General features: G+C 37.4%; 1 protein-coding gene across 1 annotated transcript; it reads left to right on the top strand.

Moving 5' to 3' along the window:
* The first annotated feature begins 3,248 nt into the window (after positions 1 to 3,248).
* LOC306867074 (kit ligand-like) lies at positions 3,249 to 18,039 on the top strand. Its single transcript, XM_079412557.1, has 10 exons — positions 3,249 to 3,800; positions 11,069 to 11,176; positions 11,761 to 11,817; positions 11,910 to 12,065; positions 12,757 to 12,967; positions 13,559 to 13,594; positions 14,689 to 14,780; positions 14,876 to 14,988; positions 15,312 to 15,368; positions 15,477 to 18,039. Exons 1-9 carry the CDS (start codon positions 3,786 to 3,788, stop codon positions 15,340 to 15,342), a joined length of 819 nt encoding a protein of 272 aa, XP_079268683.1. The 5' UTR covers positions 3,249 to 3,785; the 3' UTR covers positions 15,343 to 15,368; positions 15,477 to 18,039.
* The last annotated feature ends 2,665 nt before the right edge of the window (positions 18,040 to 20,704 follow it).

The following is a 20,704-nucleotide window of genomic DNA, read 5'->3' on the forward strand; positions in this document are numbered from 1 at the left end:
GTTATATTTTTTGATAATTTAGCCACTGTATTAAATAAATACTTGGGGTTGTGTTTGTTTTCTTCTAAAAGAGACGTAAAGTAAGCAGATCTAGCAGTTTTTAATGCTTTTCTTTAGGATAGGGTACTTTCCTGTCAAGCAATACGAAATACCTCTAATTTAGTTTTTCTCCAGCTGTGCTCCATTTTCCGGGCTGCTCTCTTTAGGGCCCGAGTGTGCTCATTATACCACGGTGTTGGACTCTTTTCCTTAATCTTCCTTAAGCGTAAAGGAGCAACCGTATATCTAAAGTGCTAGAAAAGTGAGAGTCAATAGTTTCTGTTACATCATCAAGTTGTTCTGAGCAATTGGATATGCTGAGAAATTGAGATAAATTAGGAAGATTATTTATAAAGTAGTCTTTTGTGGTAGAAGTGATGGTTCTACCATATTTGTAACAAGGAGTTGGCTTTACAGCTTTAGCTATATGTAATATACACAAAACTAGATAATGATCTGAGATATCATCGCTCTGCTGCAATATTTCAACGCCACTGACATCAATTCCATATGACAGTATTAAATCTAGAGTATGATTTCGACAATGAGTAGGTCCTGAAACGTGTGGTTTAACACCAATGGAGTTTAGAATGTCTATAAATGCTGATCCCAACGAATCTCTTTCATTATCAACATAGATATTAAAATCACCAGCAATTAGGAATTTATCTACAGCCAGCACTACCTCAGAGAGAAAATCAGCAAATTTTTTATGTTATATGAAGCACCATTACTTCGAATTAATTATACTTGAAACCTGACCTCTGAGAAACACTGAAAATATTGCTATAAATTGTGGCAACACCTCCCCTTTACCTTTTGGACACGGTTCATGTTTGTAACTGTAATCTTGGGGGGTAGACTCATTTAAAGTAAAGTAGTCATCTGGTTTTAGCCAGGTTTCTGTCAAACAAAGCACATCTAGTTTATGGTCAGTGATCATAACATTTACAAAAAGTGCTTTTGTAGAAAGGGATCTAATATTCAATAAGCCAAGCTTTATCATTTGTTTATCTGTATTATATCAGTTTTTTATTTGTTGAACATCAATTAAATTGTTACTCTTACTTTGGTTTGGATGTTTTCTGTATTTTCTAGTTCGGGGAACAGACACAGTCTCTATAGTGTGATATCTAGGTGAAGGAGTCTCTATGTGGTAAGAATTAACTGACTTCTGTGACGTGAGGCAGCTAGCAGACGGTCGGTTTAGCCAGTCTGTCTGCTTCTAGGCAGACAGTCATCAGGGCCTGGAGGTCTAAAAGATGTCTCTCAAGAGTCTGGAAGCCCCTGTGTTTTCTCAGTAATGTGCTCGCTCGAGAGTGACAAATGATGAAGTGATGCATTTTGAGTGTTGAGGAAAGTGAAATTGCAAGATTTCAGCGGCTTGATTAAATTAGTGTCTGTCACGGAGTGAAAAATTAACCTTCAATCTGATCCTCTCAAGTTACACCAATATCAAGAAAATAAAAGCAGATTAAGTTATCCCTCCTACACACACAGATGCAAATGCGCACGAGGGGAGGTGAAGAGATACCAGTGACAGCCTGGTGAGAGAAGGAGAAAGAGGAAAAAGCTGTAATAACAGATGAAATCATTATCAGAGAGGTATGACAGTGCATTAGTTCATAGAGCGGACATACTCCTAAAACAACACTCTCTTAGGAGAAAGAGTACAAGGGTTTGGTCAAAGGTCGATACTGAACACTGTTCTGTAAGAAATACTCAGAGGTAAAACATAATAAACAAAACCAGGGAGATTTTTACCCTGCAGGAAATGAGAGCAAGGTAAGAAGTGCCAGTTTTGTTTTGCTGTTTTTTCTCAAATGGATATTTATATGCCATCTTTAACATATCATACATGTGCAGTGGCACAACTTGCCCCATACTGTGTCAGTTGTAGAACCATCTTGGGTAAATTGTACAATTTATTTTTATCCAAAATTTTCCCTGTGCCTCACATCTCCAAAAACAATTACTCTGTGCACCAGATATCAAGCACAGCTAGTATTTTCTGCTTGCTATATCAGTCTAACAAAGTGCATCAACAGCATATTCAGATCTGCTTATCAGATATCCTCTTTAATGTGCATTTATTGAGTGAGCTTTAATTTCGTATCGACGAATACAATTCAAACTGAACATTCAGTGTAATTTGTAAAAGCAGTAGGACATGATGCGGTAAGATGGGTCAGTTCATAACTAGGAAAGTGCACAATTTTTGTCATGTAATTAAATATTTAAAGAGCTGTCAGTGAGAGATAAAAATGAGAAATGTGTTTCATTACAATTAAATATTCTGAATATTGAAGCTTTCCTGTCTGCAGCAAAATGTGACTTTTGGAATAGACTAGTGCATTTCGTTTTCTTCAATTTTAGTTCATATTTTATTTGAAATGTCCTTTTGCTTACTAGTTTTGCCTCCATCTAATTTCTCCTTGCCTATAGAGTAACATATATACATATATATTTTTAAATGTGACCCTGGACCACAAAACCAGTTGCAAGTTGCACGATTTGTAGCAAAAGCCAAAAATACAGTGTTTCAAAATTATCGATTTTTCTTTTATGCCAAAAATCTTTAGGATATTAAGTAAACATCATGTTCCATGAAGATATTTTGTAAATTTCCAAATCCTACCATAAATATTTCAAAGATTAATTTTTGATTAGTTATGCATTGCTAAGAACTTCATTTGGACAATTTTAAAGGCGATTTTCTCAATATTTAGATTTTTTTTTGCACGCTCAGATTCCAGATTTTCAAATAGTTGTATCTCGGCCAAATATTCTCCTATCCTAACAAACCATATTGCATCAATGAAAAGTTTATTTATTCAGCATATTTATTGATGGTTTTCTGGTCCAGGGTCACAAATGGCAATTTACCTCAGTCTCTCTTATTGAAGCCTACTGTAGTCTACTACTGCCGTAGATGTCACTGTTTACATCAGTGTTCGCGCACGTCTGTCACATTCAACCACATATGTAACACAAAAGTCAAACACGTTTGATTCGAGCCCATTTGATTTGCATATTTGATCAAATGTCAAGTAGGTAAACAGGTATGTCCACGAAATTTTCCGCTCGAGAAACTTTGAATGGTCAGCTGCGCTTCATTTCTTGTGTTTCCATAATACAAAAATCCATTTAAGCCAAGCCAAGGCTTTGTTTCGTACTTGGTCATATTTGAGATGTTTTGAGATATTGGTACCAGAACGTAGGCTACACGCCCGTGACGGACCATTTTCCAGAAGGATATCAACAATCACTAAGCATTTCTTCGACGTCTCAGGGCGAAAACAGTCCAGTGCCAGAGACTTTTTCTCTACAAAACATCTTACAAACAATATGCAAGCCGTAAACGAGCGACTCCAAAACATTGCCATCATATAAATCTCAGTTGGACGTTTATGGTGATTGTGAAATCGACTGAGTGAGACCCAGGGCAGCAGACGATCAAGGGGCGGGAGTTCGCTGAAGTCACACGATAAAAAGGCTTTGCTCTTGGGAAAAAACTCTTGATTCTTTCCGCAGCCTTCCGTTCTCCATCGTGCGGTATGAAGCGTCTACTTGGATACTTACCGTCATTACACAAATTTAGGTGACTTTCTTTCCCTCCCGGCTTGGATTCTACTTTATGATGATTTTGGATATGTACCTTTGGGATGAAGAGAACCCTTTCCCTGCCCGTCGAAGTAAGATAAAATAGGCTTTCGCTGACATTGGAGTTACTCCTCTCGTTCCATATGAAGAAGTCAAACGTAAGTGAACGGCTTTTGCTTTAACGCGTGTAATTTAGCGTCAATCACATGTGATTTGCATTAGTTTTAGCTACGTGCGTTTGCAAAAATATACGCTGTCTGCAGAGCATAACTGGAGGAAATGTAAATGAACACGAAAGCGTATTTTATATTAGCTACAACATATTGAAGTGACAGTCTGAAAAGACTTTCTCGCGTCTTTGAGCTTGTAAAGTATTTTAAGACGCTAAATGCGTACAATTGTGCGCACTTGATTAGTAGGTGGGGTGTGAAAGGACTAGCTATATAATGGTTTATTATTAAATATTACTTAATGCTTGTCGTAAAGTAGCCTACCACAAACATGCTTTGATCTCGTTATTACTGTAACAGCGTGTTTGTTTCTATCCATTTAACGTGTCACATCCATTTTTCGTCATTTCTGCTCAATTAGAATTTTTGGAATTTGAACCAGAAATGGTTAAAAAAATAATTAAGCTTAAGTATTAAATTTTAGTTGGTTCACATGTTTTATGATGTGGTGAGACATGCATAATTCGGTCAACCTGCAAAATCAGCTTCCGTTGTCGTTTAACGAGAATATATATCTCTGGTGTTTATTCAATTATATTACTATTAAAACATGATCGATAAATATGAAATCCTCGAAAAGGCAGATATGAGTAAATTAATACATTTTTTTCGCCTGGCACGAAAAATGTACATGCACACATATTTTGTACGAACTAGATCTTCTTGGTATATTACTCACTGTCTTGGAAATGTTGTACAACGGGAAACAAGCCAGGGGAAATGGTTTTCATTGACTGTGTGGGGGATATTTACTCGAAATGCACCAGGCTTTTCTAACAGCATCACTAATGCTTCCCTTGCTTTTAAGTGAGTAGGTGAGGCTTTGCGCTTGCTTTTAGGTAGATGAACATTTGCTATGTTGTAAATATACTCAAATTTAAATAATACATAGTCTATATTGATGTATGAAGAGACAGAAGTCATTCACCTTGCACCTTCTTAGCCCTGCTGGTAATTTGCATTACCTCTTTTTGGGAAGCAGTTTTAGGATGATAAATTGGCATGTGGTGCTCACCAAGACCTATGTTTTTTAAAGACTTGATTTATTTGTGGTGCATTTTTGCAGAACTTAAAGTAGAGAGAGGACAAATTAGACCAGGATGGGAAAATGGCTGGTGACCCATAAGCATGTCACCTCAAAATGTTAGAGCATTCACATGTTGCTTGAATAAAACACCTTTAAGCACACATAATTTATGTTTAACTTTGGTGGTTTTGAAAGTACATTTATTAGCTTTGACACACCTGCCGCTGTACTTGAATTTCATTGTTTGTAACCTAGTCTTACAACCTTACATAAAACAAAGTTAATCATTTGCAAACATAAGCACAGGGAAGCTCGCTCATACTGTAGCCTACACATGACCGTTTTAATTTAGATTTTTGTGGTTAATCTATTAGAGACAATTTAATGTATGAGGAAAGTGTTGTGTGAACACCTTCAATTCTGTGTGCAGTATTCTGTGGCTGCGGTTAAGAAACCAAACCTAGTACGTGAATAATCATTGAACTAATTGTACAGCTCTTTACCATCAACCATGACATGCATCGATCCTTTTGCCAAAACTGAGGTTCAATTATGTGAAACATCTTGCATGAAAGCAAAACACCTATCCCGTGCCAAGCCCAAAGGCAAAAATAAATTTGTGACAGTTTTCAGTTTGACTATGAGGAAGTGTTACACATCAAAAAAGAACAATCTTGAAGTAAGTGAAAACTTGGTATTTTGCAGCATTTCCTCTTCATGGGTAATACCAGATTTCTATTCAACACAGTTCTTTCCTGGAAGATTTCATTTTAGAAATGCTGTGAAACGTGCAGCTATACTTGCAGTTGACATTCTTGTGCATGGGCTGAATTAAATGTAAAATGTGATTTGCATGTTTAGCCTTTGAAATTAGACATGGAAAAGTGAAGACATTTAGCACCTCAGCTGTGAAGGCACTACAAATGAAATTGGCTACAGCCACAATTTAAACAGTAATCCTATTCACAGACTTCAAAACTGGTTTTAGTGATAACATAAATCTTTCAAGACTGCTAGAACAAACTACGAGGTTGTGAAACAATGGCATATGCTTGTGTGTAAGTTGGAAAAGTTATTTTAACTTTATTAAAAAAATACCTGAAGTAACCATAATCTACAATCCTTAAGCAATGTTCTGTTACTCTGCAAAAGTCTTATTTGGGTAACTATCAAATGTTAGTTCATAGGAGATGTTGCAGTATTACAGGATTAAAGACAGCAGTAATGTGTTCTGATAAGAAAAGAAATTAAGACAGAAAACCCAGATGGACTGCATTATTCACAGCAGTAAAGCAACAAGCAGTAGTCCACTACATACTAAATCGATTACAGAGTAATCCAAACACAGTTAGAACATTAGGAAGTTAATACATATATATCTGGTTTGAAATAAGTGCAGGGTTGAACCATAATTTAACTGAACGGTATCAGCACCATTCCATTAAGCCTGTTTACCTCTTTACATTGTTTCCATATCCTTTTAGTCCTTACATGGTATTTGACACTAACCTGGCTTTGACACTGCTAAGCCTAATACAAATAAAAAGGTTTTCAATAGCGGATGGCCATTCACAATAAAGGGTGAAACTTCATCCGTGTTTGGAAAGAGCTTAATTGTATAATGGACTCTCTAAAGTGAATTGAACCCAGTGATAAAAAATGAAATCACTGGACCGGCAAATATATCTCTTGCTTTCATTGGCGAACTCTGTAAATTGAACGTCAATCAAATTAAACTCCTAACGTATAATATGATCCTCATTAGTTTTCTATTGTTTCTCTATTACGTGTTCCATTTTGTCTGTTGTTTTATTGCAGAAACTGGTTTACCTCAAGTAGTTTTTCAATGCCTGGCTCAATTAGCGATTGGAAATGAGTCATTTCGCTATAATATCTTTGCATTTCTTTTCTTTCAGATATCATTTTCTCAGCGTTCTCCTCAGTGTTGGGTGGGTTCCATTAGTATAACTACTTTTCTTGGTTAGTTCCTGAACAAGGCCTCCCTCCAGCACAGGCTATTGTATTTTTTGCTCCCACCCAGTCCAAAGACTCCCTTTAAATTAGCTATAAAATAGCCAGATCACATTTCATTGGGCTCCTGTGGCCTATTGCCCTCTATTCACACACTCATCAGAGGATATTGCAGCGTAATCGATGTTACCCTGGCTATTATAAATCCACTACATCTTTTCCTGTTGTTTCCTTTGGTTTGAGATGTTTAACAGCACCCAATCATTTTGACTTTACTGACTAACCCCATTGAAGAAATAATCATTGCGATCCACAGAAGTATAGATTCATGGCTGCTGAGGAAGAATTTGACATTCTTGGCAACATGAGAAAGCATATATATTCTTTAGGACATTTGATAGCATCTTTAGCTAGTGTTTATTCAGTTAGCCAGAGGTTTGTAAAGTGCACCTGAATAGACACGGGCAGACAGAGTGCAATTTGTGGATGCAAATTTGATTTGAGTAGTTTTTGAGTGGATACTGGTCGCTGGCTATTCAACTAAGGCTGAAATGATTATGCTAGTTTTCCGGCTGCTGATTTTTGTACTCTTGCTACTCTGGCCTGCGTAAGTAGATCACATGGCTTTACAAAACTGCCTTCCAAACAAAACACACAATTGGTGACAGGAGACTCTCACATCTTTCAGCTTTTTCCTTGTAGCTACATTTGCATGTGTTAGCATTTGTGTCATAGGCTAGCTAATATCAGTCATCGGGATTCTGCCTGTTTTTGAACTGTTTTTACTGATGTACACCATGAACTGCGAAAAGATGGAAAGAAGTAAGATAGATGGTGACTAGACTTTTTTTTTTGGCACCATGTGCTCTGTTCTCACTAATAAGATTATGTAGTGAATGATACAGAATGAGCTTATATGTCTGTCTGGGGAGCCTGCAAAGTTAATAAACCCTAGCGATCAAAGTGTCTGGTCAGCATGACTCTGGCAATGATCTCTAGCTGAGAGAGTTGCTGTTAACATGATGTTCAAAAGGGAGGTTTGAGTTGTCGCTCTCGCTTTTTCTCTCAGTCCAGCTCATGGTCAGCCATAATGAGATCTTGTTCTGCTTCATCTTCTTGTGTCTGGCTAAGTGAAAGTGACCTCTCATTTGACTTTGAAGATTTCTCTGTGATTATAATACAGCAGGTCTGTACAATGTCCTATCAAAGCCTGAGCAATTTCACAATTGTGAGGTATAAAGTCACAATTATAACGAAAGGACACTTTAAATCTCAAAGCGTTACTTTACATCTTGCTGCATTACTCGTTATAAACAGTCACATTTGTGAGATATAGTCACACTGCAGGATATAAAGTCGCAGTTTTGTGGGAAAAAAATGCAATTAAAGTCACAATTATGCTAAACAAGATCATGTAGCAGGATATGAAGGTGTAATTATGAGGAAAAAATGTAATGTGTGGAGTCACCTTGCAGGAAATGAAGTTGCAGTTATGAGGAAAATAATTGCAATTGTTGTACTGAGGCACAATTATGAGAGACAAATTTGCATTTGTGATTATATAGAGTAGTAATTACTTTTTATTTTGTATTTACTTGATAAATGAACTCTTTTAGATACACAGAGCTATTCTGATAAATACATGCTCACAGCTGTGCATTCTGGGATTGTGTTCATTAATATGTATATACTTACCACGTAATGTAGGAGACTGCATTTAGGAGATCTACACCTTCACACACACACACCCATAATTCCTTAAATGCTGCCTAGGCAGCTTGTGCCTATAGTTTGGGAGTAACCTGTTGTTCAGTTGATCAGTTCAGATGTTGGCTTTGCTTACAGTCTATTGATTTATGGCAGTCAGAGTTGAATTTGAGCACAAGTGAGTTTGAATTGTTGACGTTTCAATAGGAGACAGACAGACGTTTGTTGTTGTGTCCAAAGTACTTGCTGAAATCGTAGTTCTTGGCTATGAAGGCACTTTAAAGTCTTGGAGGAAGTCAAATTATGGATAAATATAACCAATGAAACATCCGGGCTTCCTTGTGTTGTTTCATTCATCAAATTTCAACAAATCCTCATCTGGTTTACAACACGCAAGAGCTCTGTCCCTGGTGATGCGGTCTGAAATACTCGCTACAGATTAACTGCTTGTTTGAGTGCATACTAAATTCCAGATGCTGTCATGTGTACTAGCATTGTTTACTTTGAATTATATATTGCAGTCCATTAATTCAAAGCAAAACCTAAGTATTTACATGTGGCCAGTCTTATTTATGGTTCGATGCAAATAAACATGCCCTGTTTAACCAGGAAGAATGTTTTTAGAAGAGCTGGTTGGAAAGAAGATACATTTTGTAAACTTGTAATGGGAAATCAAAACTATTGCATTGATTATTACCTATATATTGTAAACTTGTAGATTTGGTTTAAAAGCGTATGACCTGCCTATCATTATAAATTGTGTCAATTTAACATGTCTTTGACTCGCTACATGTGACTTTGAGTTAAATCACTGATACTGTGATGTAATCGATGATTAAATAAGCTTCTTCTTTATTACTTTAATTTTCATGTCAACAGCTGAGACCTTCCAGCACATGGTCTTCTTCTCAAAAAAAAAATGGTAGCGTGGAATTAAAGATGGTTCTAAGGTGGAACTAGTGTTTACTAGTTATCTAATAAGTTTTAGTGAGAAAGAATAGTTTATCTAGATTTTTTTATATTAGGCCCTACATTGTTTAGTTTAGTGGCGGTGCGTTAATTAGCATGCTGTACATTAACTTCTATACTGTTTTTATTCAGTTTGTAAATTCATCACTTTTGAAGCACCACTGCTCCAATCATTCATAATTAGATGAAATATGTTTGGTATATTGAGTTGTATCATTTGGCTTTTCTTTAATGTCCTGTCACTAGCTTTGTACAAAATAGATGTTTAAAACAACAGCAAAATAGGATGCTAGTTTGCAAAATGAATAAATAAATTGCTAATATAGCCTATTAAAACAACAGAAAAATATAATGCTAAAGGAATAAAGTGCTAACATTCTACAACAACAGCAAAATAGAATGCTAGTTCGCTAAAGGAATAAATAAAGTGCTAATATACTAAAACAACTGCTAAACAGAATGCTAGTTTGCAAAAACAACAGTAAAATAGAATGCTTGATTGCTAAAGGAATAAAATGCTAATATTCTAAAACAACATCTAAATAGAATGCTTGATTGCTAAATGAATAAAGGGCTAATATTTAAAACAACACAATGCTAGTTTGCTAAAACAGTAGCAAAATAGAATGGTGGTTTGCTAAAGGAATAAATAAAGTGCTAATATGCTAATTGTTTGCTAAAGACTACTAATACTGTAAGTTTGCTTAATTAGAATGTTAGCGTTCTAAGTCAACAGCTACATTGAATGCTAATTTTCTTATCATTATCCAATAGCCTGCACTGTCTGCACAAAATTGTACAAGAAAAGTATTACATTTTAATGTAAAATTGAACTTTGGAATAGCATACACTTATGAATCATTTACAATAAGACTAGAAACATAGCTACATTGTTCATAAAAAGTTTTATTCATGTTGACTTTAAAAACGAGACCCTTGCATTGTGCTGTAGCTGTTTTTGAATGTAAATGCCTTGCGAGAAACGCATCCGATTATGGTCACTTGATCTAAATTCTCAAAATATTGAATTGCAGAGCATCTATTTTGTATTTGTGCAATTACACACTCGGAGCATCTCGCAGCTAATAAGATGAGTCTGCTCTTCAACTCTGCTCTGCTCCCCTTCTCTTTCAATCGCTGGCCCATTTCTCCCGACAAGGCTCATGCATTGTTTGTCTGGGATCACCCTTGTAAGCAGGGTTAAGAGCAAATCTGCCTCATGTTATGCAACAAGCTCAAATAGCAGGTCTGGGAAGAGGGGAGCAAAAGCTTTAAATGCTAAGCCATCATGGGACAACAAGCTTTATAGCAGCGGATGGGAAGGAGACTTTGCTAGACAAAACACTCATTTATTCTATCAAAACTGACCCAGTTGTTCTCGGAATAGCAGTCGAAACATTTTCCGTTTTGCCTAATACTCCTCCAAACAATGAGATTAGAAATTAGGACACAAGCAGATCTATATTATTAAAAGATTTTCGATACGATCAATTAGACTGATCTTTTACCTCTTGTTTTTCAGATTTGGATATGCACCTGTGTCCATTTATTGCTGTGCATGACAGTTGCTGCCTATTCCAGTGAAATAGGAAATCCCATTACAGATGACATCAAGAAAATTTCTTTGTTGGTAAGAGCTCAGACATTCTTATCTCTCCAGTGCCGGGGGGCTTTTTTTCCCAACATATTTTGTGAAAGACAGCAGCGAAGGCTGATTTACTGATGCTCTGGGGGCAAAGAGCTGAAATTTATTTCTTGTGTGTTGAAATGAAAGCCCCAGACATGTGGTTCAAAGTATGATAATAGAGTCGTCGACATAAAACAAATGCTTCGCTGCAGACAGTCTTTTTGGGATCATCAAAAATCATCAGCCTGAAAGGATTATTGAGTTTATCGCTTTTTTGGAGCATGTGAGTTGTGTAATGGTATTTGCTTTTCTTAAGCAAAATATTTACAAAGTATCATGCCAAATCAGTGTGCGTGCCATATGCTGAAAGTTTAATAACCAGTCATTAAAATCTTTTGAAGTACATATGTTTGCGGCTTCCATAACTATACCTAAGCCAAGGTTATATAGCAAATTAGAGTAATTCCATGTTTACATTGTGGTTGCATACTGGTAAAGTTTCATTTTTGAATCTTTATTGATGATGGAATGACCATGTGCATTGTAGTTTTTGGCACTTAGAAGCGGCTTTCTTTTTCTCCTATTAGAAACAGAATATTCCAAAAGACTACAAGATTACATTACATTATATACCTAAAGAATTGGTGAGTTGTTGTTATTCAATTTCATTGAATCGTTCATGGTAATAAAGGCAAACATGGTGATAATCTAGTAATGTCTTTTGTTTTTCTTCAAGAGTGGTATGTGCTGGGTGAAGCTAAATGTATTTCACTTGGAGGTGAGCTTAAAAGGCCTGGCGCAGAAGTTTGGGAACATATCCTCCAATAAAGATAATATAGGCACTTTTGTCCAAATACTGCAAGAGATGCGGTATCACATTGGACATGGCTTGGTAAGTTACCTCATCCAAGTGATAACAATAACAAGTGTGTTTCATACAGAACTCTTGATATATCTAGTATGTTTTTGTTGTTGTGTGCTTGTTTTCTTGTCAGCTATAAAAGTCAAGTCTATAAATAACACCGTAAATGAGGAACTAAAACAATTTGGGGGAAAAAAACAGTACAAAAGGTCCTAATTAGGTCTTCGTTTTTTTTTTAAATCAAAAATAGTTTAAAAAAAATTATTTATTTATTTATTTATGGTGTGTTTTATAAAGGTTTATTCATTTCTTTTTCAAAAATGTTCATTCATGAATATTCATTATTAAAATGTATATATTTATCTTAAATTTTTATTTAAAATTATATTTTTGTTCAAAACTATTTTTAAAACTATTTATTTTTCTTATTTTTAAGTAAAATATTGCAGCCAATGGGCAAGGTTTGTAAAACCACTTGGAAAAATTCCTTCATTTGTAAAGCAGTGCGAAACCTGGAATCTTTTATTTATTAAGGCTTTATTTATTAATTTTTTTCAAGAATAGTTTAAATAATTGTATAAAATGAATATTTATTATTACAATTTATTTTTGTGTCATTTATTTTTCTATTTATTCATATCTATTTAAAACGATAAATTTATATTATATGTAAATCATCACAACAAATGATCTTGTAAACCATTTTTTTCTGATTCTTCAGGAGGATTCAATGCTAGAATTCGATTGTCACTACATAAATGAGATGTGGCTTACGGCAAAGTATTTTGAATTTGTGGAGGACTTTTTCTACACTGCCAATTCGTCGAGAGATGCCGAGGATTGCGAGCCTCCACCGTGTCCCACATCCACAAAAACAACAGTAACGACAACTACGACAGCGTCGACAACGTCAGCGCAACATAGTACAAATGGTGAGGCGCATGTCATAACCAGTCTTAAAGGCCTTGCGAAGGCATGGTCTACACATTGCAGAGTGTTGTTTGTGTCGTTTTTAATGAAGCTATTGAGAAGCCGCAGAATGTTGTTTGTGGAAGGCCGCCCATTTGCAACTGAGGTTTTAGATGTTAACACCCGCTTTTAAATCATATCTCTTGTGGCAGCTTTGGTTGCAATTTTGCACATGTTGTGTGTGTGTGGGGAGGGGGGTGGATGTGTGTGTGTTCCATGCCTTTTCAAACGAAGCCGCTGGACAAAACAAGAGAGGCAACATGTTTTTGTCAGCGCTATTATGACAGAGTCTCACTTGAGTTTCAAAACCAAGAGATGCTCCCTAGTGAATGGCATGAAAGGGGGAGCAGAATCGAAGTCCAATTGTCACCATGTTGATTACAGAGCAATCTTCAGATCTTCCCAAGCGCAAGCTCTTTCTTTCTAAAAGCGGACAGATCAGATCTTTCATGGGGTGGAGAGAAAAGGAGATTGTGTCCGACTTTTTAAGCGTCTAACAATGAACGGTTTCTATCTGAGTCTTTTAATGCTTCTCTGTTTCTGGCTTTCTCTAGAGAAACATAACGGTTTGCCTGATGACCCTGAAAAAGGTGAGTTATCATATAAATGTCTTCAGTCATCACTGCTGTATTCATCCAAGAGATAGGTGGTCCAAAAATGGCAAAAAACAACAACAACAAAAGTAAATAAATCGTTTACCTGCCCTCATGTTGTTCCAAACCTTCATGACTTTATCTCTTCACTGGAACACAAGTAGAGATACTGCTGTTTTTCTTATGATGAAAATGAATAAGGAATAAGGGCGTAAAGTGTGATATTTGATAATAAATATCAGCTGAAAGTCAAGACATTTCATGCCAGGCTTTTTTTGTCATTTTTGAGGCTTGACAGCCTCAGACACCATCCACTTTTATTATAAGGGAAGAACTGTGTGAACATTTTTGAGGAATTGAGGAACAACATCAAGTAAATGATGACAGATTTTATTTTATTATTTTATTTTCCTTTATATTTTATTCATTTAAAAATGACTATCCAGCTACCCAAAGAAATAGGAAATATGAGATTGAATAAATGTTGACAGAAATGTATTTAGTTTAGTTTATTTTTTTAACATTTATATGAATATGACTATCCAGCTAGCCAAACACTATCCATAGAGGAAACCATAAATGACTTGAGGGCGAGGAAATGCTGACTGAATTTTCATGAATTTATTAATTTAATTTCATTTTATTTTGGGTAATCTATTCCTTTACCAATTATTTGAGGAACATTATCCAACAACATTAGTCTTTATATTATTTGGGGGGGGGTTTATATTTATATTTATTCATTTAGCTGACGCTTTTATCCAAAGCGACTTACAATTGCTATATATGTCAAGAGGTCACACGCCTCTGGAGCAACTAGGGGTTAAGTGTCTTGCTCAGGGACACATTGGTGTCTCACAGTGGATTCGAACCCGGGTCTCTCACACCAAAGGCATGTGTCTTATCCACTGCGCCATCACCACCCAGTTATTACTTTAACATTTATTTGAAGAAATCTATCAAGTTATGCAGGTTAGATGTTGGGTTTAGTGCTATATATATCTGCCAGTTTGAAAGTTTATCTTGCTGTCTGTCACAGTTCAACGAGTGCACCTTTGCAAACTGATAAAACCAGTCTAATTTTTCCATAGGGGCATTCCTTCCGAAAGTTGTGCAGAGCAGTCTTATGTCGCTGCTCGCCATCCTGTTCATCGCAGTGGTGGTGTTTCTGTTGGTCTGGAAGGTACGTGTGGTGGTGTGCTCTGCTGAGCCTTCAGCATCACAGCCTTTTCGTTTTCAATCCTGATTGGTATTTTTCTTTTTCCTTTCGCAATGCAGATGAAATCTAGAAGAAATGCCCCACAAACCGACCGGAGTCCAGAAGAAGGTCCTGCCCTTTTTTCAGGAGAGGAAGCCAATATACCCCCATTAGATGTGGAGATATCTGAAAAGTAAACATTCAAGTCTGCATACTGTTCTGTGCTTTCCATTGAGTCCTAAAATATTTGAAAACTTCAAAAAATGAAATACATATTAAATAAATCATGTTTAACATATTTATGTTTTATGATTTGAAACCTAACTAATTTAAATATATATATTTATTTATTTAATTTTAGTTTTTTTAGTTTTTTTTACCAAAGATCATACCATTTTTTTGTACGTTTTTAAGTGTTGCTTTGGTATCCAAATATTTTTGGGGTCTATTTTTGTCCTACCTATTGAGCTGTTTCAACACACCAGTTAACACCAACTTCCTGTTTTCCTTTTCCAGAAACAGATTAAATATTATCATGGCAGTGTAAATCCAGCCCCAGCTTAACCAACGCAGGTAAATAATGTTCTTATTATAAACACAGTATTAACTTAACCTACTTTACAGCATATGGTTTCACAGAGGCCGCAGCCATAATTTGGTTTCTTATTAACAACATTTCAGTCACTCCTTCAGACGGCAGAACGGACAGGAACACAAACAAGCACCACCTCCGAAAGATTCTCTTACTGAACTTCTTATTGTGAAGGAAGGATGCATACTGGCCTGAGATGCAACGAACTGCTCTTTGAGAACTGATGCCCTCTCTTATCAACCACTGCTGAGCCCTTCGGGGTGGATACAGCTGCTCCTTTTGTGAACTTCTGAGAGTCGCTCTTCATGCTCTATAAAGCTTCCTTCTCCTCTTGGAGACCGCAAGGAGACTGTGCAGGAGGAATTTGATGAAAAACAGAACGAAAGCAACACGGCATTGGATTCAGCTGGAGGCGTCAAATAGCCAAGCGCATTTTTTGGAGTGCAGGAACCACAGTTCAGAAGGAGGGCAGCCATATTGTTGCTTGAGAGCAGATCTCCTCTAAAAGGAGTTAAAGCAGAATTGACTACCTCCAGCTGCACTGGTCCATCTCCTTCTTTCTTTCTTCATCCTTGTTCTCTCTCTTTCTTTTGGTCTGGGTGTCCAGATAGACGCCTTTTCAGTTTTTTGAGTGCTTGAATCAGTAAAGTCGTTCTCAGATTGTATCATCTGATTTGTGAATTGTTTTTGTCTCTATAGACTGGTGGTGTGGACTTAATTTATTTATTTTCTGAATATGACATGACACCTGCATGGCATCGATTGAGACGAAAAGTACATGATTGTCTCAACCTTTAAACATATCCTGCAATCCTTAATTGCTTGTGTATTTTGACAATAAACCTTACGTTCATACTAGCCACAACCTTGTAATTACCATTATAGCTCCTCATCCCACAGATGCAGTTAAGTGTTTTTAAAGCTATATATCAGTACACCCGTGATTTATGCAGTTAGTATCACAATTATGGCTTTTTATGAAGTCTGCTTCAGTGTTTTTGAAGTCATTTAGTAAGAGAAAATCTCTGGTGGCTGCTAATTTTATAGACGATTCAGCTTTTGTCAACGGTCAAAAGAGTTATACCTTGTAGGGAAGAAAGTCTGCCATACTAGAGCGAAATACAGTTATGGGTCAAAACTAACTCAAGTAATATTACGTCAAACAAAACGGTACACCTCACCACAAAAAGCGGCTTTTTCGAAAACAGGACACCATTGGAAGACCTCGCTAGCAGTAATAGAAAGCCTACATGTATGCTTCTACTTGTATTTTTGTGCCTTTTCATAGCATGGCTCTCCCTGTAAAGATTCTTTTTGGATAACCAGCCATATATTTATTACGGAGAAAAAATAATAATATAATAATGATATTGCACTAGTTATATTCAAGAAAATTCTTCTAGGACATTTCAGATGACTTTCCAAGAAAAGCATAACACAATCCGGATCCTGCTGAGTACGAATCAATTTATGCATGTTTACATCTGACGTCTTACATGGCTTGCGCTTAATCTGTACATACTGATTTATGATAGCTAAGACTAGACAAGTGCTAATGATTTCGAGACGAAACTCAGAGGAGACCAGATTTGATTTGTACCCTGCTTTCTCCAACTGGTTGTAATGATCTATATCCTGTGCCGTGGGGAATAACCTGTTGTCTGCCCAGTCTTTGTTTTCTTAGAGCACAACTGTTTTTTTTTAAGATACAGTATGTAATGTGAATTGACGTTTGGTGAGTAATATCTTGTCCTGGTTAAGGTGGCTGTTTACAAAAACTCGTATTAACATTGGCAGCAATGGAAAGGTCTCTCATTGTAGTGTTTTCTTGCAGTTAATCCAAGTCATTTTGAAGCTCTTCATGAGTCCTGTCAGTGTAGTATTTGCTTTTTCCATCACAGTAAACCACTTCAACCCATCTCAGTGTAGTTCGGGACAGTGCTGGTAATGTTACAGCCTGAGGACACAGATTATAAACATGCAAAATTCATTTTTACACTCGATTCAGGAACCTCAGTGAACTGGAGAAGTTCTCAGTCTGTCTAGAGGGAAGCTTCCTTTGGCGTCTTTGTTTGTGCCCTGATAAGGTTCCATGTAAAGTGTAAATAAATAATTGCGACAGATAAACTGCACCATAGAAATCTTCAAAAGTGGGAATATTCCTACATGATGTAAGAGTTTCATGTGTGAAAACTCTGAAAACGGGAGTTTAGACCCCCCAAAAACACAGACCACATGAGCCAGCCAGCGAAATTCCCACCACTGCCCTGAAACCACTGGGAATGTTGGCGAAGTGTCAGAAGGCACTGCTGCTCCATTTTTTGACACGAGATGAGATGAGAGGGACGTACAAGGGAACCGTACCAGGATTTTTCAGATTTGGCACATCCCAACTGCCGCAATTGGATCCTGCATCATATTTGTTAGACTGCAGAACACAGCTAGTCAGGAAGCCAGTCAGGGTGCCAAAAGTAAACAAGGAATTGTGGCCCAGTCATTGTCTGGGTGACAGTCTACTGTATTCTGTATTTTATATGAATATATGCAAATAAATATATGAGATGTGAATAAAAGTACATTTATCCACCATTGCTGAAGCTTGGGTGGGCTTTACTTGTCATTACGACTAATAAAACCATGATATTACAGTTGAGCGTTCTGGGTTTGATTTTACTTTTTACAATTTTTTTCTTTCAACTTCCTTTTAAAATGTACTGATGCATTTAAAAGGACAGTTTACTCATGTACTCACCCTCATCCAAACCCAAATGACTTTCTCTTTGCAGAAGGAAGTATTGACTATTATTGACTGTTAGTTTATGAGAGAATTGTTTTGTTTTTTTTCAGTGAATTGGTTAATCCTGACCGATTCATTCTGAAGGAGTTGAGTTCTAGTAGTTCATGTTTTATGAGACAAGACTTTTTATGAAAAAAGACTAATCATTTCTCACACAAAACTATTGTATGATTTCAAAAGACTTTGAAGGTACTAATAAATATGGACCAGTTTTACGATGCCTTGTATTGCTCCACGATAACAAATCATTAACTTTTATTATTAGATCATTCACTTTTTATTACACTTTTACTATACAGAAAGTGACTAGGATATTCTTCAAAAAATCCCCTTTTTGTGTCTCACAGAAGAAAAGAATAATAACATGAGTGTGCAAGGACATGAGGGTGAGGAAATAAGAGAATGTTCATTTTGAGCGAATTATTCATTTAAGAATGTGTGAAGAAGTTTGTGGTTATTTGATGGGTTCAAATGGCTTTTCTTTCCATTTACTAGGAAATAACACGCCATAATCACACGCACTAGTTAAGACTGAGTAGACTGGTTAAGGGTTCAAATTTCATTTAAATGATACCATTCGCTTTCCTGTTAAATGAAACAATACATTTGGAATGTAATTACTGTGAGGCTTTTTACAAAAGCTAATCCCAAGGAATATCCATAATGTAAATGTAAACATAATGTAAAAGTATTATTTTCCTGTATGGAAAAAAACAAAACATAGACCCACTGGTTAAGAATGACATGAGGGTGAGTAAATATTCATTTTTAGCCAAACTATCCCTTTAAGTGCTTTTATTCGTGTAGCATTTTAAACCCCCAACTGGTTAGAGGCTGTTTTGGGGCTCAATATAAAACCTGTGGAGTGAAAATGCACTACACATAAAGCTAAATCACATACCATCAGGGAGTTGTTGTAAAAGTTAGGCCCAACTCTGAGCTAACAAGAAGGTCGAGGCATTTTAGCTGTTTTGCCATCAGCCTTCTTGCTTGCTGTGGCGTATTTGGCGCAACCTAATATAAACCTGCTGTGCACAAATCTTCCAGGCCCTTTAAACACCCCTGCAGGGTAATACTTGCTTGTTAACTCAGTAACATTACTTACTAAAAAACGATTACGGAAGAAACAAGGCATAATTTAAGGGTTTAGAAAGAAGTAGTGCCAAAACTGTGAATTTGATCTTGTTTATTTGTGCAAGTTAGGAATATATGGACAGTCATTTCTCCCTGGTGTGCTTGTGTGGGCAACGGCTTCCCGCTGCGCAAATATGCAGGCGCTTCGGCGCACTACAATAAACTCTGCCGTCTCTTGAATCTTGAACCCAGATTGCAGAATGCATAATAAAGATAAAAATGGAAGCGTTTTTGCATAACAGTCTACGGCTCGCTCGCCTCTGCCCTTCTCGGCGGCCCCCTCGCATCGCATTAGCGCCGTTTGTGTGGGTTGGTACACTGGTTGAGAGCCCAGGCAGATGACACTATAAGCCTGTCCCCCTGAATGCCAGCCTCTCCTGTGACAGTACGTACATTAACAAAAAAAGGGCTTTTGAATGTGTGACAAAGGTCTTTATGAATTTAAATTGTGTGTTTTTTCTAGGTGGTGGGAATCGGCACAGGACCTTAGTCACAGGTCATGTGGTTTAGGGTTACTAAAAGCCTCTACCAATAGAGCTGAGTTCCGCGCTTTTTGCCCTTTTACAAAGCCCTTTCTGCAGCCGCGAGAGAAAGCGCTCGCCCCCAGGTGGGGAGCGGAGACGGACGAGTCGGGTCCCTGGAGGCCGTAACCAGAAGCTTATCAGAGCCCGACGCTGTTCTGTAATACTCCTGTGAAAGGCCTTCTCCGCCGCCTCCCAATGGCCGCGTCTCTGGACAGGAGGCTGTAATGGAGATCTTCGTGGCCCCTCGGTGAGCAACGAAGGAGCAAAAAAGGGGGGTCTGTCTCAGGACGAGGCCAGAACCGAGCTGAGACGGAGGGAGAGATGACACTGCCGTGTAGGCGTGACAGAAGAGAGGAGAGGTCTAATGAGTCAGAGGTGAAAGGCTCGGGTTCTCCTCAGGGGTCCCCCGTCATGAAGCGTCAACTCACGGGGCGCAGGTGGACACGCCCGGCATTCGAACGCCACCGCGTTTCTCACGGGCTCCCCGAGGATCGCTTGTGTCGTGGCTCAAAAGGATTGGATAAAGACTGGGAAAGGTTTACACCAGTTCAATGACATTCAGATTAAAACCGAGGCCTTGCGAGGATGAGTAACCTGAGATTTGCTGATTATGACTAAGGCCAACACACAGGCGGATAAAGATAAATGTTGTGCTGCCGTGTAACTATGAGTCATGTCGCGATGATCGGTTGCTTTCTTCTTGGCTACTACACTGATTGAAATCCTAAAGGTTGTTTTGCAAGTAATTTTGCCAGCTGATACAACTGCCGCTGTATCATGGTGGCCTGAAAGGCTTCCCGAGAAGAATTTCAAGTGAAACTGGAACACTTCAAAGGGTGTTGAAACTGATTTCGGGACAGGC

The sequence above is a fragment of the Barbus barbus genome, assembly GCF_936440315.1.
Source record: "Barbus barbus genome assembly, chromosome: 48".
Taxonomy (NCBI): Eukaryota; Metazoa; Chordata; class Actinopteri; order Cypriniformes; family Cyprinidae; genus Barbus; species Barbus barbus.